Below are 24,334 nucleotides of genomic sequence, written 5' to 3'. Positions count from 1 at the left end.
TTAAAAGCATTTTAGTATCGATCCCGTTTTTAGTAGTAGTCGCGATGTTCCTACGTCGCTCTCGTCGACGAGAAGTGGGGGGGCTATACCTAGCCCGCAATGGCGGGAGAGACTCCAGCATCCCTCTGGCAACGGCCCCCTGTCGCGAGGTCGGCTTACCGAAGTTGCACGATGCGTGTATGTATGTGTCTATAAATGCATAATATTGTAAAACTCTTTTGTCATTTTCTCAAAAAATTCCGCGAGGGATTGTGGAGCCTAAGCGCAACCCCTCGATTTAAAGACGCAACGAGATGCACCCCATTGTATTCGTCTACATCTTTTTTATCTGTGTATTAGTATATAATAGATAACGGCAAAATCATGACGCAATTTGACTTTTGCAGAGAAAAATTCGAGTCTGGATTTTAAATTTTTTATAAGATCGATCCCATTTGAATAACAAAAAAAAATACACAATTTATCTATATTGTGCAAATAGTTTTTTTATTTTGTTTTCCATATTTTCCGTTCAATAGTCATGTATCTGTTTATTTTTATTATCTAATGTATTCATTTTTACATATTTCGTTATTGTTTTATTCATCTGCTAAAAATAAAAAAATATGTATAATCAAACAATCAAAATTTAAATCTAATAAAGAATATTTATCTATAAATAAACATAGAGGAGAAATTTTGTATGTTTAAACGGGTATCGTGTCGTTTGTGCGGTTGCCAAATATTGCGCTGTTTCCAGATTAATATCGCATCTTGATATACAAGTAGCGCAATTATTTAATATTCATAATAATACATATTGCTGAAAAATAAGCTTTTTTTAAAAATTTGTTATCAAATTTTGATAATTATCGATTAAATGTATTTGCACGATTATGTGCGATAAAATGTTCGCAGAAATTTCTCCTTCTTTAAAATTTCCATATGTTGATTCTGAATTTCCAAAGAGGTTGTTATTCTCTATCAGGGCGAAATACAGCGAGATCAAGTGAAAGCACGTAAATCATTGTCACCGCTATTGCGATCGATTACGTGCGCGAGATACTGAAAGGACTCTTCTCTCTCTATCCGAAGCGTGCATCAGGGGACAAGGAGAATGTGCAAGTGGGAGGAGAGAAGCATCTGTAGCTGTTATGTACTCTTTTCCGTTAGCTTCCCCATTAGCGAATCGGTTAAACGGTGCAACAATCCGGGGCGCCATAATACGCGGCGTGGCACATCGTTTTGCCCATAAAGCAGAACAGAGAAAGAGTAAAAGAGAGAGGGAGAGAGAGAATGCGTGTGTAATTTAGTGTAAGCGGATTAATATTTATCTGTTCATTAGCTGATCGGTATTAATTATGCGTCAGGTATTTGTATAGTTTACGAAACATCGTTTAAGACGATGACAGCGGTCGATTTTTTAATTTTTTATCAACTATCTCTTATAGGAAAACGTGACAGATTGGCTTTAAAAATTGATGATGACACGGGTGGTAAGATTTATACGTACAATACTAAATGTCTGTATGTCTTATGATATCTTTAAATGATTATCGCGAAAAATATATAACTCTCAATGTATATATTTATAATGATCCAGTACACATATATTTTATAAATACTTGTTTCTTAAATATTTTTAACAATAAATATCTATTAATATATTATACATCGAAACTCTATTTACCTATTAAAAAAAATGTGACAGATTGCCTTAAAAAATGACAACTGTGCAGCAAAACTTGCATGTACAATACTTAAAGTTTTTGTATGTCTTATAATATCTCTTTTTAGTTTTATATATAATATATATATATAACTTCTTATGTCTTATGGTATATATATCATCTTATAATTATTTTATAATGTCTTACAATATTTTTAAATATTTATTTGAGAGAAATAATTGAATATGTATATTTATAAAATAATCTACAACAATATATATACATTTTATAAATATATAATACTTGAATATTTTAATGATCTCTTAATTAGTAATATATAATATATTTTAAAACTCTATTTATTTATCGAAAGAAAAGCAACAAAAGAGATATATACGCTAATATAAAATAATAAAGATGTATGTTACAAATATCTAACGCGCGCGCGCGCGATTATTGCCGTCTCTTATAAATGAATATATCCGCCACTCAAATACGATAAAACAATACGCTTACAGTGATCAATAATATTTTACATTCCACGCGGATATCACCAATAGCGACGCTTCCCAGTTCCCCGCGCCAATCCGCTCCACAATCGTCCGTCTATTCCTCCTAGTACAGTCGTACTGTTGGCCGACATTAGCCTCTCGTCGCGTCCAAACGCGAGTACCTACGAGCATCTCTTTCTCCTTTTCTCTCTCTCTCTTTCTCTCTTTCAATCGTTTCTCCGATACCGCGAACAAACTACATCGAATAACGATATCCAGAGATGTGTGTACGTACACACATCTCTCTCTCTCTTTCTCTCGTTATATATATATATATATATATATATATATATATATATACACATGTGTAAAAAAAGAAAAAAAAAAGAAAAAAAAGAATGGAGAGAAGAACCGCGAGTACCACACGCAAGCGAACGACCGGGAGGTGGCGGCGGTAGCGGCGTCGGCGGCGGGGCGGAGGCGACAGCAGTGAAGGAGAGCCGTCGGTATATCGCTGGTGTGCTCATGCATAATTCAATCAGAGTTAGACTAGAAACGTCAATACAGCTCGCAGATTATTTCTTTTCCCGGGCTGCTGCGCTCTCTCGCTCCGCGACTGGCCTCTCTTTTTCCCGCGCGCTCTCCGCCCCCCCCCTCCTCCTCTTCCCCCCCGCTTCCCACCCCGTCATCCACCCTAGTTCGAGCGTGGCGGACGACGACGGCGAGGGGCGAAGCAGCGAGGGGGTCGCGGGGCGCAGGGCACGAGGGGGGAAACGAGAGATTTCTCCTTCTGGCGTCTATCTCTCTACTACTCCCCTGCCATATTTCTCCGGGACCACCCTCCCTCCCGCCGTCACCCTATCCTCTATCCTCCCCCCGCCCCCCGTTCGCCCGTCTCAACCCCCTTTCGCCTCGCCGCACGCGCTCTTCCATCCCCACCGTTCTTCTTTTATATTTTAATCAACTAATTCTGCGCAATGCGTACATTTATTGCGCCCTTTCGGACGGCGGCATCCGTCCACCCCCGTTCCCGTTCTCGCCTCCCCCGTCGCTCTCCCCTCCCCTCCCCGGCCCCGTCCTCGTCCCGGTCCCGGTCCCTCTCGCCCGCGTGGCGGGCCAGCCCGCGTTTTAATTGCAAATCTCACCTCGTTCGCTGATTCGATGGGATTTTTTCGCCACCGGCCAATGAGGACGATCATCGACGATACCGTCGGCTCTCGAGCGGTGTCAATTTTTCGCCGTGTTTCTTCGCCGCACACCGCCATCTCTCCCCCGATGGGCGATATTTCGGTTGTCCTCGTCTAATTATGCGTACGCGCGGCACCGCCGAAAAGAGGCGTAGCTCTACCCGTTGTCCTTTTCCCCGCGATTTATATTATTTTCTTTTTTTTTCCCTTTTTCTCGTTTCGTTTTCCCTCTCTCCGCGCATTTTCCGCGGGGCTTCAATTTTACGCTCGTTAATAACGATACAAAATAATAGCCTGAAACGCGACACCCATTGTAATATTCTCGCGTTATTGAATCGCTCCGCAAAACAGAATTCGATCTATCTTTTTATTCGCCAATGTATTTACCCGACATATTAATTAGGCATTATAATGACTTTGTCCTTTTTAATCGCGAGCAAAATTTTACATTTTCATTCTATCAATAATATGCAACGCTTTCACGTGTATATCGCCGGCTTCGCGCACATACGAGTATAACGAAAAGCGACTTTACAAAGGCATTCGTATGTTTGCCTTATAGCGGATGAAATGACGCGCAATGCGACGTCGCTTGACAATCGCATTAATTCTACATTTAGCGCATGGAGCGCGTGTCACGATACGTAATGTAATCGCGTAACGAAAAACAGTGGCTGGCAATTTTTCGAAAAATTTAGTCTGTTGCGTTGAGAAAATAAATACGCTCTCTCCCTCTCTCTATCTCTCTGTCTCTTTCCCTCTCTTGGCGAAACCTGGTTTTTCTTCAGATGCTTCGTCGATACCTGCCCTTAATCTAGATGTTCGTAAACCAGTTCACTTTCTCCGCTTCCACCCACTGGCTCTCTCTCTCTTTCTCTCTTTTTCCATCTCTCTCTTTTTGTTCTTCCTCCTGTATGCTTCTACCGGCGAGCGCACACATATGTGTAAGCATATATATGTATCACAATGTGTGTGTATATACGCGCGAATAAACGTGCCATACGATTAAAAAACCAAGAAGGCATACCAAATGGGAATGGAAAGGAGAGGGGAGAGAGGGGAAGAAACGAGGATTTGAGTGGCGCGTGCAAGAGAAAGTGCAACAAAATCGGAAAGTCGCGTGTACGCGATACTAGTATCGGAGAATACATTTTGCAGAGACTATTAGCGGATCCGACAATTTTCAAATTTAAATTTCTAATTCTATATCGTATGTAAACTACATGTGTAACTAATTTTGATAAGTTCACCGCATTTGACGTAGAGTTGCACGAGATACCAAATCTTGATATTATCTCGATTTTGTCTCTAATTTCGAGATAAGATTTTTAATTAGTTATCAAAACAATATCAAGATTAAGATTGTCAAGAGAGAAATTATTAGTCTCATCGAGATTATTGATTTTTTAAAAAAGCTGAAATATATGTGTAAACTAGATGAGAAAAAATTATTGTTATAAATAAATTTTAAAAAAATTTTATTCAATAAATAAAAACATTTATGTTAACAAATTCGGAAACAAATAATACAATAAATAAACAATATAAAATTTTACTCAATTATTTAGCTATACAAAACTTTGCACATAGCACATGTACATGGTTTTTCGATTGTGTGTGTATGACATTGCATTTGTATTCCAGAATCACTGTATGAAACTACCTTTTCGTAAAGATAACATATAGGTATGTATTGGGAAACGAATAGGTAAATAGTAATAATTATTTTAAATTATATTATAAATATTATGTTAAATATATAGTATTTTTAACAATTGTTCACTATTAAATAAAAATTGTTTAGCGAGATAAAAAATAATACAAGATAAGATTTTTACAAATATTCACTCAAAATCAAAACAAGATTTGAGGGAGTTTTCGAATATTTTCATACAATATTTTTACAAATATAATCTTGAGTCTTGTACAACCCCAGACACTAAAAACGGAAAAGTATCGCATGATTGAACTATTAATCACTTATCATCATTTTATGTCGATATATATAAGTTATTTTTAAAAGCGTCAAATTTGGGATTCATTAAAAAGGAAAAAGTCGCGCGGAAGGTAATTACCGCAAATTGAGTTTTTTTTGTCACGCGTGACGTCAATTGTCAGCTCGACCGTCGTCACGGATTAATATTAGAGATTAGTTTTGTAAATTTATAGCGTCGCAAGCCGAAATGCCGCCTGGATTTCAACACTGCCCGTGCTTGCGCGCTCTCATCTTTTTTATTTAAATATCCCCCTGTTGCTTTTCGCGTTCAACAGTGGTGAGCTTCGTTTTCAAGGTTCCCCGTGTTCGCCTTTTTTTCACGATCTCCCTCCCCGTTTTCGATCCTGCGTCCTTTCGCGCTGCAACCACCCTCTCTCGCTTTCTCTTGCTCTCGCGGACGCGTTCCAACAACCCCTTGCCGTTCTGCCCCTTTTCTATGACGGCAGGTACTCTACTCTCCTACCCTTGAGCGACGACTACCTTTGCCTTCGGGCAAAGAGGGAAATGAAAGCGAAACTGTTCGACAGTGCTCCGCGCCGACTTTCCGCTCTCGCTATCTCTCTCCTCCTTTGGCTTTTTTTCGTTTATCTCTCTCTTTCTTTCTACGCCTGCCTTCCTCTCTCGCCATCTCTTCCTCTGTCTCTCTATACTCGCTCCTTCTCCGTTTCTCTCTCCTTTTCTCTCTCCTTCTCTCTAGCATCCTTTCGTTACATTCGCCAGCCCCATTTCGCTCTCTGGCTTACACGCTCGTGCCTCCTTTCCTTCCTACCGCCCCGCGGCTGCCATCCTCCTTCCACCCTTCTAATTTTTCCACCCCTTTCACTAAAATTAAAATCAATAGTAGCACCACGTGCCCGGGGACTATGCCGGAAACATTGCTACCCTCATCAACTGCTGTCTACCACAGACTTCAAAAAGCGTATATTCCGCGACTAGCCCTTTATATTGATGTCTCATCATTTTTAAAACAAATTTATTTTTTTTAGACTGAGTAACGCGCTTTTCAAACACTTGCGTTTTAGAGAAAACAGTAAACGCAATTAACAAGAATAAATATGAATATAATATAAATTTTATTGTGTACAAAGTACGATGACAGACAAACGGGTTGTAAATAAAGTAATTTATTCCAGCGCTTTTCGCACAATATTTATCTGGAAAAGTGCAATTTACTATAAAACTCTCGGCTCTTGGAAATTTTTATTTTTGAAAAATTGCACGCAAGAAATATAATTTTTATAGATCTGTATAGATAAATATTGATATATGACTGATGCAATTTTGTACATCTTTATTAATAATTAGATCGAATAAACACACCAAGGGATGCATATCTTGATTTCGTACAAGGAAATAGACGTAAATACATATTTGCATGTATATATGTATATATTTGCGGGGATGCGCCACGTCAGACGTGTCGGCTGAGTAACAGGTACAGTTCGATCCACTGTTAAAGCATACAGGTGGTCGACTATGCTTCCATCATTCCTTCGATGCGAGTAAAAATTTCTACCATGCACGTGCCAGCCACCGCACGCACACACACATACGATGTTTGCATATGGAATTTTTTACACGTGCGCGAATAACAGAGTAAAAATCTGACGCCCGCTGAATAAAAAGTTGTATTCAATAACGCTCGCGGTTGGCGTTAAGTGGTATTAACTCTTTGCTTTTCTAGCAAACCCCGTAATATCGAAATATTTTTTTCATTAGTTTTACAATTTTCAACCTTTTTTTTTTTTATCGCGATAACGATACAATTTATCCTCTACCTTAACGCGAGAAGGATCGTACATAATAATACGAATAATATTATGCGAGATAAAAAGGTTTGCTAATGAAGCACTTTTTTTAGACTCTATTTTATATGAAACTAGAAATCTCAATGAAATTGAGAGACAACGTAATGTAAAATTCTTAATTTAACCTTACATATAATTTTTGCGATTGAATCTTTGCGAGTGAGATATATTATCCTTTTTAATTATGCGCGGTAATAATGCTGACATTAAAATCCGATGTGACACGAGACGAGAGACGTTACAATCGCGTCTAAAACGTATGTCATACATATAATTGTACGAACTGTAAAGTGTAGAACGTTATCTGTGCGAGGCCTCCATTTATCTACCTACCTACTCAATTTTCAAGCTCGCTATACACCGAAACCATCCCACGCTGAAAGACATCTCGCAGGAAGCACGGGGCGCGAAAGGGGGGGAGGGGAAGGGGAGGGAAGGGTTCGCGCGCGCGTACCGTTACAAGTGCTGTCATAATTTAATATAACCAGTACGCGGTCACGACGAGATACTTCTCGCGTAACGGAACCATTTCTCCGATCTCCTACTCCTACTGCCCCAGCCTCCCTATATCCTATCCTGTCCTTCTATTCCCTTATGACCTCTCGGCATCGGTCGCGGCTTCCCTTTTTCTCCCTCTCTCTCTCTTTTCTCTCTCGCTCTCTCTTTTCTCTCTCTCTCTCTCTCTCTCTCTCGCGCGTATTCGCGGGAAGCGAACGTACCGCCCTCACCGGTGCCCACAATGCGATGGTGGTATTGATTTAAAAGTACATTCGTGTTTTCATAATGCCGTATCTGTACCGACGTTCAAACTCTCCCGCTCCCCCCTTTCTCTTCTCCTCCACCCTCTGACCCCCCTCGCATCCAACTCTCTGCAACCCCTGGTATGCCGCGCGTACAGCCCCGAGCACGGATCGCAACGACGCTCCCGTCAGCACGGAGACCAATCAGACTCTGCCCCTCGATTTCCAGTCATTCCGCTCGACTATTCCCTCTTGTTCGCTCCGATGTCTATTCTTTCATCTATCCGTCCATCTAGCCATTTATTCCATCCATCCGCATCCTCCTTTCGCTCACCTTCGCTGTACCTCCTATTCTTGCTCCATTCCTTCCCTCTCTCGCTTTGTTTCGCTCTCTTGTCCCTTCTCTGTATCGAGTGCAATTAAATCGTTGTCAAGCGATTCGGCAGACGGTTAAATAGGATTCCGAAAAGTAATTAGTCCAGCGTGTTAAAATGCGCAAATTACTCTGTTCTAAAAAAAAATGGTTCTTTTTAAAAAATTTATTTTATAATGATTTAAATGAAAGCACGCGATAGTAGAGATAATAAGATAAATGGCGGACAAATGCAGCAGCCTAATGATTTTCCAATGATAAAAATTGACAGTATAACAAATATTGTAAAGACACACACACACACACACACACACACACACACACACACACACACACGTGTGTGTGTGTGTGTGTGTGTGTATATAGTTGCGAAAATTTATTTAACGATCTCATAAACTCATACCAAAAAAGTAACAAATATTTATTTTATTATTGAAAATTATTATTGAGAGAGAACGCTGGTGCAATGTTAAATTTACGAATGATAATTAATGGTTCCGTTGAAAGAGAGAGAGAAGCGAATTGTGATAAAAATGTTTTCAGTAAAAAATTTGAAAACTTATCAGCCGTTTGATTGAAAAGCATGTAGAGCTTGCTGTTCGTCGATCATATATTCAGCTTTGCAATTGTCAGACGCATTAAATAACAAAAGATCATTGATTTTACGGGGCTATAAAAAAAAAGGCGGATTATATAAGCACGCTCGTTATCGATTACTAAATGAAAAATACACAATGCAGCCTTGGTGGCAGTTATATCAAATGAAATGCCTCCCACTCGCGCGCATTTCTCTCAACAATAGACTCTCCATGTCTACTGTAATAAACAATACTTTATCAAACAGTTATTAATCTGCACGTGGATGACCTGGAAGACAAAAGTAACGAAAAGATAAATATCAACTTTGAAATTTGACTTGCCTCGAACTTGACATTATACTGTCTATTGTGTACAGTATAATTGTAATAAATGATTTATATGTATGAACGCGCGGAATTTTCATGCTGTATGATTACTCGTGTGTGTACACGTGCAAGTTTTATAACATGAAAATTTAAAAAGTTTTTCTTAAATTATCTTAATATCGCTAGTAAAATAATCAAAGGATCATTAAAAAATATATATAATCGATCAAAACTAGCCAAAATTCTTATTTATTTATTAAAAAATTACGACGTTTCGACCATATGGTTGTGGTCCTTTTCAAGTATACACTGGAATAATGAAATTGATAATTAGATTTTTGACGGTTTGAATAAAACAGCAATAGAATGACTGACACATGAATGAATGACACATGAATGAATGACACATGAATTGACTGTGAACTATTTGAGTACATACGGTTCAGATAAAAGAGTATAACAATGTAAATCTTAATTTTGTAAACTCCACATATATCACAGTTATAAGATCATTATCGTCTTGCCACATTTGAAAAAGAGAGATAAAACGTTGTGTCAGTGTGAGACTTCGTCAAAAACTGAATATATTAAATCAAAAAATAATAAACTACACGACCTTTATTATTTTGTCGTAGATGTTGTTTAAGCTGTCCGTGTCCTTCTGTAGGTTGATTGAATTATTGAATTTTTTAATATAAAACATTTCAGCAATTTCTCTCTTTCGCACGTATTTCTCATTGTGTAATATATTAGGTCTAATTATCAATTTCATTATTCCAGTGTATACTTGAAAAGGACCACAACCATATGGTCAAAACGTCGTAATTTTTTAATAAATAAATAAGAAGTTTGGCTAGTTTTAGTCGATTATATATATTTTTTAATGAAAATTTAATACGCAGTTCTGATGAAATATCATAATTGTTGGCTTTAACGGCGCGTCAGATACTTAGGAAATTATTGCCTAATTACCTGTTAATTTAGTGTAAATGCTTTAATTAAATGATTATATTATGTGAGCATCGGACTAACGTGTATCAGATTTATGTCTAGTATTCATTATTCCACGAACACACACACACACACATACACGATTGTAATAAAAAAAATTTGCAATTGGCTTCTTGATCAAGCTAGGATGATAAAGCAGTTATTCCGCTACTAGTTTATGCAACCAACCGATTCTACCTGAGAAAGATTCTAATCGTTTACTACTGAAATTATAAATTAATATTTGAGATCTTTTAGAGTAAATAATGGTAACTTATAATGGATACATTCTTAGATTAGATAGATACCTGAAAAAGATTCTAATCTTTTACTACTGAAATTATAAATTAATATTCGAGATCTTTTAGAGTAAATAATGGTAACTTATATAATGAATACATTCCTAGATTAGAAAGAAAGATAATTTCAAACATGAAATAAATATATGCGATCTACACTCTTGTTTTTTAATAATTTTGCATAATAATTTGATATAAATAAGAAATATATTATTTAATATAAAGCACAAATATCATAAAATTACATACATAATTTTTCAATATCTTTAATTTATTTGATGTTATAATACCAAATATGAAAAAAAACTTGAGGCTTTTGATCTATGCTTTTTTAACTCTACATGTCCAAATGTGATTCCAATTAAAATTTCATATTACATTAAATAAATAAATATTAAAAATGTATTATTAATATATTACTTGCATTATACTAATAGAAAAATTGTATTGTTGTAAAATTTTATGGCATACAATGCTATTACATATCTCATAGCTTTTCATATATATAAATGTATATTTAATACATGTTTCTGCAAAAATGGGGAGAGAATCAAATAAAATTTGAATGCTAATCATTATTAATAGAGTTACATTTACAACGCAAACGAAAATATTCTGTAATAAATGCTTTTTTATTCGTGTGCCCAATAGTTTATTTTGCAAAATAAGTTGACATATACAATGAGATAGTTTAGCGGCTGGTAGAAATAAATGCATGTAAGAAATCTTCGCACGTATGTTGTCTCGGTCTTACATGTAAGAGATCGCAATAACTAGCATTTCGATTTATATTCAATTTTATTGAAAAAAAGAGATGCTTAATCTGCCATTGATATTTTTAAACAGTAGCTTGTACTTTCATAAAATATTAAAACAGTCTCCGACGTTGAAGTTTGCACACATGCTCTCTCATTAATTATTCTATATCTCTTTATTAATTTCTCTTTTATGCGTTGTGTAGCAAGATCTTCGTATTAATCCTCTCATGCGCAATGTCAATTTTCGCAAACGCGCGCGCGTAATTCCGTTCAAATTTGCAATAAAATAAAATTTGTTACAATAATTTTTTTGTAGGTTTATAGAAATAGTGCAGACAATTATGAAAATTTTCATGTCGTGTAAAAAATTGTTAAATTTACAGTTTCGACAAACAATTATCCAAATAATTAGCGCATGAAAGAATTAATCTTTAATCTCTAATTGTTCGAGGATACAACGGTAGAAGGACGGACGCGTGTTTTAGCGAGTCCAGATTCATTAATTACGTGAGAAGGTTTCCGCGATTACATTCACGTCAATATCTTAGTACTTTCAACGTATTTATTCTCGAACGGTAGCTCTCGTAGGTGCCTACAATCGAGCATACTTGCACGTGAATCAGATGCCACGTGCTTGATATTGTTCTCTTCCGCAGAAAAAATTATGCATACATCTCGTGTGAATTGATATTAATCACATAATTTTTATTAATCATCGATCGCCAACAAAAATTTCATACATCAAGTCTCCCTTAATACTAATCATATTTTTTTAACATAGAAAAAGAATCCAACAAATGAATTATACATTTTAAGACGAAATATAATTAAAAAGCATCAAACGGCGCGCGCGGAGTCATGTCAATTTATCAAAGGAATTATAATCCTTACGCCCGCATTTAGATATAATAAATATACAAGATATATAGATATATCTGTATAATAAATATAATATATAAATATATATATTTATATGTGGAACAATATATAGAATATAAAATATATATAATTTTAAATATACATGTGGAAGCCATAACTTATACACTATGTTCAGACGAGTACGCGTTTTTTTGTTTAAAATTTGTACAAACAAACAATGAACGTTATTCCGATCGCGTAAAAGCGCATGTTCTACATGTTATTTTTAAGGAACACGGCGAATTTTTTTAACGTACGTTTAATAGGTGCGATAAGATAATAATATCCTATTGTGAAGAGATAAAATATAACGCGCAATTAAATCGATCACTAATATTTTTTTTCTCCTTCTTCATCAATTTCGCTTTCGGGCGATTTCTATTTTCGCGATTGTATTAATTTCAAATCTAGATCTATAGACAAATCTTTTCTAAATCATGCTCTATCGGCAATTATCTTAGATCGCAAATGACGACGTTTAAATATCTAGAGAAAATAAGAGGTTCCCTCCTCTTTCTTCGACATGCTACAGTGATCACGTTCGAAGACTTGGCTCTAATTGTAAGCCGCATTTCACGAATTAGTACAATAATGAATAATAATAATTAGCGTCTCGAACGATGAAGAACGGTTTTCGAGTCACAATAAAGAAAATTAAGTTAATTGCACATTGGAAAACTGACACGTTGTTTTATTTAAGTACCAAGATATGTTGTCTATTATTTACCAAATTACACTGATTACTACATTTCTTCAACGTCGCTACATGACATCTAAATACTTCGAACATGATCCCGATCGACGAAATTCTGCATGAGAGATTAAACATGATTAAACATTTAATTATGGACAGAATTTAAAAATTTAAAACTCACATCTCTCTTTGTCCGATTTATATCCAATGTTGCGAAATTTTATGCCGTTCGTGCAATTTATTTGCGACTAGGATTGCACAAAATCCAAGAAAATATTCGTAACAATATTTTATTGGTATTGAAAATTTTCAAAAACTTATAAATCTTGTCTTAATTTCGAGAGAATTTTTATAACTTAAAAACCTCGTCTTGTATTGTTTTTTCCCCGATTTATCAACAATTTTTATCTAATATTGAACAATTTATTTTTAAAATAATATATTTAATAAATCTTTATAATATAATTATGATAATTATTACTATTTATGTTTTTTCTTTACTTCCCACAAAATATTATATATATGTTAATGAAAAAGCAGTTGCATACAGAATAGAAACGCAACTTACATGCACACAAGCAGAGAACCGCGTACATACATACCGCTGTACGCAAGTTTATTAATTGTTACTAAATTTATTAATATAAATGTTTTTATTTATTAAAGAAAATCTTTCAATTTTTGTATATATAATATATGATCTTTTCTCATCTAATTTACATACTTTACATAGATATTTTAGTTTTTTTTTAATTAATAATCTTGACAAGACCAAATAATAATTTTTATAATAATTTTGATATCTTGATTAATTAAAAATCTTGTCTTGATTTCGTCTCGAATTTCGAGTTAGGACAAGATAATATCTTGTCCTAAGAGAGAGAGATATATATAAAGATATATATATAAAGTCTTGGTATCTCGTGCAACCCTAATTTGCGACGCACAAATGATTTGTGTATCGAAACAAATCATTTTGATTTCTTTACTTATGGAGGCAAAGTTTCAATAATAACGATAGTAGGAATACGTAGTGGTACGTTAATATTTGTGAAGATGAATTATCTGACACAAAGGACTCTTTTCGAATATATACAGATTAAGGATATTCAGTTTCGTGTCGTAAAACTTTTCACGGCACGGAACTTCACAAAGCCAACATCTCCGATAACATTTATAATATTCAACGTAGGCATATAAAATCTGAAATATTAATAACATAATGTTTCCCTCGAAACGTAGTTATACACAGACAAACGATTCTCTTTTCTTTTCTCTCTCGCGCGAATCGCCACAGCGAGAGACGCCTTAGAAAACTACTTTGGCACTAGAATCCACGTAATCGTTAAGTTTTAAGCGTCGATTCGACATCCGCTGAAACGCCTATAAAGCTAATAAAAAATGCTTAATATTGTGCGCGCGCTTATACATGTCTATATATGTACGACGTGCTTGTCTTATATTGCGTGTGAAATCCTATATATGTATATACATTCGACGCACGTATATGTATACTGACTTATCTACTAATATATGACTGTTTAGAAATGTCTTATATTCTAAGGGATTTGCTACGATATACCTATAATATTATGATGGTGATGTTCGAGCGATTAATCTTGGATCAAGGATGATTAGGAAACTACAAACTCAAATTTCAGCATAAATTTTATACGGAAAAAAATGTATCATATTTTGAAATTAGACGAACATTGAGAAAAAAAGCGACTTATCTATATTCAAAATTTTTTCTAAATATTTTTAAGATAGATTTTTTCAAGATATTCTTAAAATCAAAATAACTAATTATTTTTTCATGCAAAATATTAACGAATAATTTAAAACAGACCGATTTAAATAATTATATATTTTAGCATTGAATATTTGGAAGATTAAGAGATGTCAAGAGATTTTTGCAAATGCGAAAATACAAATTATATATCTTGAGCTAAAAAACAGAAATTAGAAAGGAGGTTGTGTGAGCGTCGCTTATATATATTTTCTAATTATATTGATAATATTGATCTCGCGAAATATATGATTACTACATCACTATCACTAGCGATAATTTGTATGTCTACGTGAAATCGATGAAAAGAAGATCCTCTTATTCCTTTTACTATTAATGTTTTTTGATTACACTCGTGATCGACTTTACTTACTGCCACGTTGATCATTATCACTTGTTTGTTTCGGTCGAGAGAAGATTCTCCATCGGTGCAGACTAAATAGCATGGTCCATATAAAAAGTGTCGAGAGAGCGTCATCTTAAATTGTCCTATCTTGAACGAAAGAAGCGATTTTCTAAACTATAATGAAAGAATACCATCGCATGTCCGTTCATGTGTTATACATCTCCCGTTATGTTCACAAAAGAGAAACGAGTCATTATAATTGATCACGCGGATCTTTGAAAATACTGAATAGAAAGAAGTCTGCCGCGGAGGCAGAGAGCGTTTAGCGCGTCCTTTCTTCCTCGGTTAAATCGGTTATATGTTAATAAAACGCTAAAATCTCTCTCGCATTGAATCTTCCTCGTCGCATGAGATTTACGTAGCTAGATACTCATTTAGTCGGCTTAGAGATCATTATGATCTCTGCGCGATCACGGTACGAGAGAGAGAAAGAGAGCGAGAGAGAGACAGTTTCCTTTACATACAAATTCGCTATACCAAGTTATATAATTCCTACGTAAAGTGCACTATATTCGCCGTACAAGTGATCGCATTCGCTGCATTTTCTTCAATAATCCCTGACTATCTTTCGTTGCAATTTACCTCCGAGGACGTTGGACATTCCGATGACCGTGTCAAAAACGACGACAATCCCTCCCACCTTCCTTCCCCTCTTCCCTTGCTCGTACGTCCATTAACTCTCCTTTTCCTCGATCGGACTCACCTCGTTTTGCAGCAACTCGAACTTTGGACTCAAGCTCGGTAGCATGCCTCTAGTACTAGTTTTGATTTGACTGTACTTGTTATAGATGTCGAGCGACTTCTTACGATCCATCTCGAGCGTCTCCTCGATCAATCGAGGCGGGATGCTGCCCGCTCGCTTGTGACTCGGCACGAAGACGCTACCTTCCGGTTTGCGATCTGTCGTCCTGTTGTCCCCCTTGTGCTCGGGCGTTAGCGTGCCGTTGCCTAATTTACGCTGCTGCTCCTGGAACGCGTCCTCCTGCACGTCGTCCTTCAGCAGGGCGCCGGTTATCACGGGTTTGTTGCTCTCCGTCTTGCTGGAGAAGTCGTTGCTCAAAGCCTTCTGCTCCATAATCTCCAGTTTGTTGAGCGTCGTGCCGTTCACCTGAAGATTCGGATTCGATCGCACGGCGTCCGGTAAACTGTCAATCTCCAGCGTGCCCTCGCGTATCGCTGCGCTCACGACGTCTTGCAGGGACGACACGTTTTTTGATTTTCCGAAAAACTGCGGCTGCAAGCGGACGAACAGTTTTCGTCTTTCGAGAGTCTTTCGTCGATCGATACATATACATATAAAAGCATATATTCTTTTTTTCAAGCACAGAAAAATTGATCTTATATAACATGTTCCGGTTTTGAAATTTGGTGAATGTGTTATAAATATGAATTAATATCAATATTTCTTCCTCTCTTCCGATTCATTCTATGTTAACAGAATTATCAACTAATTATTATTTATGAAAAAAATTATAATTGAGAGAACAAGAGAATTTTATTATTTTTTTTTGTCACCAATATATATTGGATCTATTTCGTTTGTTTGCAATTTTATACGAGAATTGAAATAAAAAATACAAAAGACGATTCAGAGAATCGACCAATAATCTCTATAATACTTACACTCTTGCCTTCTATAATACTTACACTCTTGTCTTCATCCTCCTCACTGGTCAAATTTCTGGAATCATCCAACAGTATCTTCTCTATATCCGGCGATTTATCGAATTCCACCCATTTGGATCGCCCCTCCAGCTTCCTCGATAGTATATCAGACTCGTAACTACCGCCGTACATAGGATAACCGAGATTACCAGAATCATATTCGACCTGATTACCATAGCGGTAACTCGGATTGGCCGAGCCTTGGCTGGATATCGAAAGATCTGATTGCGACAGACCGGTATTGGTGCTTCCGAACAATCGCGTATTTTCGAAACCTGTGAAACCGCGAGATAAAAGTGGGATGATTAGAAGGTGAGGGCGAGGTATCGCGTGCATCGCGAGGACAATTACCTGAAGATCTATTGTCTGGTATTTCCTCTCTGTGTACCAGAGCCTGTTGATCGGTGATACCGGCTGTCATGTCGTCGGAAGATCCTTTGGTACCTTCCGTCTCTTCCCTATCATAATCCGGCTGTACCTCTACCACGAATGAGCATCCGCTATCTTTGTATCTCGATGTGGGCTTCTCTTCCATTGTTACCTGAAAGCGAATATCGCCAGTAATGCGAATTATAAAATGTAGCGTTTCCTCCAATATTATCTCTGTTAGGAATAGTATTGTATTTCACATAATTCGCATTTTTGTTAAGCGAAAAGTTAATTTTTTTTTAACATTAAATTTCCAACTTGTTATTAAAATAAGATTTTGTTAAACAATAAGTCTTGAAATTTTATACAAAGAATAAGAGTTAACATGGTAACAAAAGTAACATATGAAATAATAAAAATTAATTAATTGATGCGAAATTATTAATTAATAATAATAAAATTAAATTAAAATGCTTTAGTAGGAAAAGAAATAAAGTGTTATGCGAATTATTTTAAAACTAAGCTTGAAACCGATATTAAGTTTGAAACTTATCACTCTGGTCAAACGTTTCAAATTCTCCCACGGAAACTCGTATAATGTATCTAACCATTCCATTTCTTTTTTTGTTTTAGCGTGGGCTCTCGAATTACGGACACGAGTCGGCTCCACGCCTCTTCCTTGTTCGAAAGTTGGAGCACTTTGTACAGGTACGTACGTGCGTGAGAAGAATGAATTGAATGAGAGCGCGAGTAGAGTGATCGGAAAATGAAAAGGCGGATGAAATTGAGGGAGAGAGAGAAAGAAAGAGAGAACGAGAATAGAAGGAATATGCACTAGCCAAAGAGAGAAAGAGAAAACGAGGCGTAGATGAAGGCGAACGATCCGGAGAAAGATTTCGAGGATCCTCGAACGAGGGGAACGAGCCTCCGCGAACAAGACGAGGCTTTAAGTAGGACGATAGGTGGGGGCAAAATTGCCCGGTAACCTCCGACCTTACAGGGTCGGCCAAGTTCGATAATTACGAATCCGTTTCCCATCTCAAAACGAGCGCGTCCCCGACCCGGTTATGCGAGCCTCGTCAACAGAGTATCGCTTTTGCATCTCGCTAATTAGAATAAATATCAGTCGTTTGTGAAAGAAGAAGACTCCAGGAATAGATTGTTTTCAGTTGCAATGATAAAACGTGTCCGATATTTCTTTTGCAAGGACATACACGTACCGCACGTTCCTCCGTTTCTACGATAAGATGATTATTCTTGAGCGTAAGGGTGATGATGTTTCCATTCGCATTTTTGCTAGTATGGTTACCAGAAGTAGTGTACTCCATCATCGCCGCTGCCGGGACGACATTTACGTCTTCCATCACCTCCGTTTCGCATATATATCGGGGAGCATCCAAGCTATCCACCAACTGAAACGTAAAGAGACGTTAAGATATGTGCAAAAGTTGCGAAAATAAAAAGTACAATAATATATACATGATTATATTATCCAAAATTTAACTTTTCCCATATTTTCGAAATTGAATCTATGACCGATATAGCAAATTTTTTGCTCTCTTATTGTTTATATACATATATATTTATTATTATTATTATATATACATATTTTATATATAAATATAGAAAGATATTATATAAAAATCTTGTTAATATATATCAAGAATGTATAAACGATAGGAAGAAACATTTTTTGTATCAATCATTAAATGCAAATATTTAAGGAAATTAAGTTGTTGACAGCATAATTATTTACGTAAAATACCTTGCGTTTAAAAATAATTATTTTTTTTAATTTATGTTACCATGAAAATCGATATTTATATTTAGCATAATGAAAATAGTTGGTGGCATCGTAAATCCGAAAAAGTTATTCCGCAACACGTCGCTGGGAAGAACGATCGCAAACAACAAGGGCGGACTTTTCGATGATACGCTTGGCGAGATACGGTAAGATTTAACGCAGGTAAGCTATCCTAATTTACGAAACGAGGAGAACGAACGTCTCGTTGAGTTTTTATCTATCACGCGTCACTCGCGAAAAGCCATTCTCGCAACGTGCGCAAGTAGATGTTAGCCTCGCTAACGTGTGTACGCGTTCACCAACACGCACGCAGATGCACGCCGTCGGTTACGTCGTTCTCCGAGAGTTGCCTTGTGCCAAAGGGTACTGAACCTGACCCAAGGGGCATTGCTCTTGCGCTGCGTTTCGCCGTTCCTTTTCTGTTAGATCGCTACACACACCGGTCGTCACGTTAGCCAAAGCGAAGCAGGTATCATTGCGGAGACTTGGCTCGGTACTTTGCGGATGGCAGTCAAAAACACGAATATTACTCGGCATATGTCGGGATACGCGTATATTCTAGATGAGTTGAATCAAACCAGTTGCATATATTCCTTGTATACATTTTCACAAATTACAATCTCCCGCTAAATTAGACTCGGTCGTCTACACGTGAGCAAAAATTACATTCGATGAGTTAGAAATTTGACGACAGGGAATGGCTACTTTTTTTAATATGAAGAATTTTAATTTTAAAAGATTTTTAATATATGTATCGTTTTTATTTTTACGTGTCCGTGAAGCCTATTGGATATTCATCGATAGACCTACGCGATCTACGAGAATGTCGTATAGACGAGTTCTGATCGTCTTCCGTTCCATGTACCCGAGCCTTTCACCTTTCGCGTGAATCGATAAATAAGCCGAATGTTGCACACCGAGTTTTTTTAGAAAACCGTATAGACACACATGCCTACGAAATCCAACGAGTGTTCTAATTTCTAGAGAAAAGCATTAGGTCACAAGTCGACGAGCACAACTGTGCGTAGGAGAGAAATCTATATCTTATGAAAGAGAAAGTGTAATTAATGCAATCTTGTTAGAATTATTTTAATATTTCACAAATATCGCAATCAGAGACTCGAAAGATAAAAATAGATAGATAAGCTCTTAGAACATCAGATAAGTAGTGTTATTAAATGTTACTTTAGATAATTAACGTTAATTTATTGAACAAATATAAAATTATTTATGTAGAATGAATTAAAGTTCGATTCGCATCAACGCGCGTGCGTGCCACTATGTACATAACAGAAATTAATAATCTCCAAATATGCAGCTTACGTGCTACATTGTTGCGAAAATTGTATCTCGGGCACCTAGCTTTATAGATATAAATCTCTCTCGGGTATACTTGTGTGTTAGGCTGGTTATACTATTATACGAGCAGTCGTATCGCCGCTTCTAGCAGACATTCAAGTACGCACTAAGCACTCAAGGACATTTGTCTGGCTTTTTTGCTATCACCGTTAGAGGTTGCAGACGGTCACGACGAATATATGACGGATATATTTATACGCGAACGTTCTAGCAGCGATTATGACACTCGGATAGATCATCGTTGATAGATTCCTTTTTTATAGCGAATGTCACATTTACTTAATTATCCTTCGTGCATTGAACGTATCGATGAATAATCATCGAGAAATATGATGGCTATATCACACGCATAGTCACGCTATACATCATCGTTCGAAAGTTCAAAGGTTAAACGATTATTGCATTGATTTTGACAATGTCAACCTTGAAATGCCAGTTTGTAACATATGAATCTCTTCAAAAGGCTTAAAACAATCGGCGCAATTAATCTGCAAAATATTGAATTGTTTGAAATTAACATTACCTTATGATAAGAGTTCTTATCATAAATACACGAATCCAATCACATCGTTCGGGAAATTGCAACGAAAGATAGACAAACGTAAGATTTAACAGGTTTAAGGTTTTTTCTTTAATTGTTTGAAACCGTTTATTTCTAGACCTTCCTATTTCAATTATATTTAATAGAAAGAAAAATGTTGAAGCGAGATGGGAAAGAGACAGAAATAGATTAAGCGAACGATGGATAGATCGCGCATTAGTTGATACGCCAAAAGTAGCGTGAATATTCGATTTGTGACGCATCTTTTAACGATACCGTTAGAGGTCCCAGACGGTCAAAATGGTTCTAGTCTTTCTATACCATAACAGAGACCCACGGCCATACAAATAGAAAGACACGAACTGGATAGAGACGCGATCTCGAGAGTGTTATTTCATCATCTGTGAGATAGTCTAGACTCTCTAATTACATCATGGTGCGTTCGCTTAAACCGATTAAACAAATCGGCGTTAGCCAGTCGTCAAACAAAAAGAAATATGCAGTGTAAATTTATTGAGAAAATTATTACAATAATCAAAATAAACTCAATTATAGATAGCGTGTAATTAGCGCGGAAACGGTGTGTCTGTGAAGCTGGCACGACAATCTACGAATTATAAAAAAATACTAAGAGTTCTGATAGCACTTTTCATAGTTCTATAGTTCCTGATAAAAATTAAAAAGAGTTCCGCATTCCTTATATTAAAAAATCGAAATCGAAAAAATGTCGTGCTAACTTCGCGAATCTAGCACGACACTCTTTCCTCTAAAGTACCAAAACGCGTTGAATATTATTATTTTTAGCAAGAGTTCCCGATAGTTCTGTTCAAGTTCAGCCTATATATGCAATTTCAGATCGATATTTCAAAAATTAATAATTTTTAAACAATTTTTAAGATTCTCGCCCAGCATGACATTCTCCCTCTAAAGTACTAAACCGCGTTGAAAATTATTATTTCTAATAACAGTTTTCGATAGTTCTGCTATAGTTCAGCCTATATAGGCAAATTTCAGACCGATATTTCAATAATTAATAATTTTTTACGAATTTTTAATGTCCTCGACCAGCACGACACTTAGTAAAAATGTGTCGTGCTGATGATTTTTCGTAGTTTTAACGATAGTTCTCGACAGTTCTATAAAAGTTCTATTCTTTGAAAACGTTTTTACGCAGAGTTCCGACCGTTTAATATTTTTTAAACAATTTTTTATTATTATCCAGCACGACACTCTCCCTCTAAAGTACTAAGACGCGTTGAATATTATTATTTTTAGCAAGAGTTCCCGATAGTTCTGCTATAGTTCAGCCTATATATGCAATTTCTGATAGATATTTCAATAATTAATAATTTTTTACGAATTTTTAATGTCCTCGACCAGCACGACACTTAGTAAAAATGTGTCGTGCTGATGATTTTCCGTAGTTTTAACGGCAGTTCTGGACAGTTCTATATAAGTTCTATCTTTTAGAAACATTTTTACGCAGAGTTCCGACCGATTACTATTTTTTAAATAATTTTTTACAATAACCCAGCACGACACTCCCTCTAAAGTACTGAGACACGTTGAATATTATTATTTTTAGCAAGAGTTCCCGATAGTTCTGCTATAGTTCAGCCTATATATGCAGTTTTAGGTCGATATTCCAAAAATTAATAATTTTTTATGAATTTTTAATGTTCTTGACCAGCACGACACTTAGTAAAAATGTGTCGTGCTGATGATTTTCCGTAGTTTTAACGGCAGTTCTGGACAGTTCTATATAAGTTCTATCTTTTAGAAACATTTTTACGCAGAGTTCCGACCGATTACTATTTTTTAAATAATTTTTTACAATAACCTAGCACGACACTCTCCCTCTAAAGTACTGAAACGCGTTGAATATTATTATTTTTAGCAAGAGTTCCCGATAGTTCTGCTATAGTTCAGCCTATATATGCAGTTTTAGGTCGATATTTCAAAAATTAATAATTTTTATGAATTTTTAATGTTCTTGACCAGCACGACACTTAGTAAAAATGTGTCGTGCTGATGATTTTCCGTAGTTTTAACGGCAGTTATCGACAGTTCTATATAAGTTCTATCTTTTAGAAACATTTTTACGCAGAGTTCCGGCCGATTACTATTTTTTAAATAATTTTTTACAATAACCCAGCACGACACTCTCCCTCTAAAGTACTAAGACACGTTGAATATTATTATTTTTATCAAGAGTTCCCGACAGTTTTGTTGAAGTTCAGCCTATATATGCAGTTTTAGGTCAATATTCCAAAAATTAATAATTTTTTATGAACTTTTAATGTTCTTAACCAGCACGACACTTAGTGAAAATGTGTCGTGCTGATGATTTTCCGTAGTTTTAACGGCAGTTCTGGACAGTTCTACATAAGTTCTCTTTTAGAAACATTTTTACGCAGAGTTCCGACAGATTACTATTTTTTAAAATAATTTTTTACAATAACCCAGCACGACACTCTCCCTCTAAAGTACTGAAACGCGTTGAAAATAATTATTTTTGACAACAGTTCTCGATAGTTCTGCTATAGTTCAGCCTATATATGCAATTTTAGGTCGATATTTCAAAAAGTAATAATTTTTAAGCAATTTTTAAGATTCTCGCCCAGCACGGCATTCTCCCTCTAAAGTACTAAACCGCGTTGAAAATTATTATTCCTAATAACAGTTCTCGATAGTTCTACTATAGTTCAACCTATATATGCAGTTTTAGGTCGATATTCCAAAAATTAATAATTTTTTATGAATTTTTAATGTTCTTGACCAGCACGACACTTAGTAAAAATGTGTCGTGCTGATGATTTTCCGTAGTTTTAACGGCAGTTCTGGATAGTTCTATATAAGTTCTACCTTTTAGAAACATTTTTACACGGAGTCCGACCGATTACTATTTTTTAAATAATTTTTTACAATAACCCAGCACGACACTCTGCCTCTAAAGTATTAAAATGCGTTGAACATGATTATTTTTAGCAAGAGTTCTCGATAATTCTGCTATAATTCAGCCTATATATGCAATTTTAGGTCGATATTCCAACAATTAATAATATAATTGTAAAAAATTATTTATGAAATAATAAACGGTCGGATCTCTACGTATAAATGTTTCTAAAGGATAGAACTTTTATAGAACTGTCGAGAACTGCCGTTAAAATTACAGAAAATCATCAGCACGACACATTTTTACTAAGTTTCGTGCTGGTCAAGAACATTAAAAATTCATAAAAAATTATTAATTTTTGGAATATCGACCTAAAACTGCATATATAGGCTGAACTATAGCAGAACTATCGGGAACTCTTGCTAAAAATAATAATATTCAACGTGTCTCAGTACTTTAGAGGGAGAGTGTCGTGCTGGGTTATTGTAAAAAATTATTTAAGAAATAGTAATCGGCCGGAACTCTGCGTAAAAATGTTTCTAAAAGATAGAACTTATATAGAACTGTCGATAACTGCCGTTAAAACTACGGAAAATCATCAGCACGACACATTTTCACTAAGTGTCGTGCTGGTTAAGAACATTAAAAATTCATAAAAAATTATTAAGTTTTGGAATATCGACCTAAAACTGCATAT

At 35.8% G+C, this 24,334-nt stretch overlaps 2 protein-coding genes across 7 annotated transcripts in view; one reads left to right on the top strand and one right to left on the bottom strand.

The window, feature by feature from the left end:
• Positions 1-18,597, top strand: part of LOC145970020 (uncharacterized) — a 137,891-nt gene extending 119,294 nt beyond the window's left edge. For all 6 annotated transcript variants that reach the window (XM_083096398.1, XM_083096397.1, XM_083096396.1 and 3 more), the window contains 2 exons: positions 17,671-17,745; positions 18,338-18,597. In XM_083096398.1, coding sequence (XP_082952524.1) covers positions 17,671-17,745; positions 18,338-18,355 — 93 coding nt within the window. In that variant the 3' untranslated portion in view covers positions 18,356-18,597. The remainder of the gene's footprint in view (positions 1-17,670; positions 17,746-18,337) is intronic.
• LOC145970014 (uncharacterized) overlaps positions 11,881-24,334 on the bottom strand; it is a 32,705-nt gene continuing 20,251 nt past the window's right edge. Inside the window, exons 5-8 of the mRNA XM_083096370.1 lie at positions 18,258-18,449; positions 17,020-17,209; positions 16,651-16,943; positions 11,881-16,237 (exon numbers count right to left, since the gene is read on the bottom strand). Of these exons, the coding sequence (XP_082952496.1) occupies positions 15,677-16,237; positions 16,651-16,943; positions 17,020-17,209; positions 18,258-18,449 (1,236 nt within the window). The 3' untranslated portion in view covers positions 11,881-15,676. The remainder of the gene's footprint in view (positions 16,238-16,650; positions 16,944-17,019; positions 17,210-18,257; positions 18,450-24,334) is intronic.

This window comes from Camponotus vicinus, unplaced genomic scaffold (genome assembly GCF_025532165.1).
Source record: "Camponotus vicinus isolate PSW18456_S1 unplaced genomic scaffold, iyCamVici1.0 SCAF_4, whole genome shotgun sequence".
NCBI classification, from domain to species: Eukaryota; Metazoa; Arthropoda; class Insecta; order Hymenoptera; family Formicidae; genus Camponotus; species Camponotus vicinus.
The sequence above is the reverse complement of the archived record's forward strand: the minus strand, read 5'-3'. Positions and strand labels throughout refer to the sequence as shown.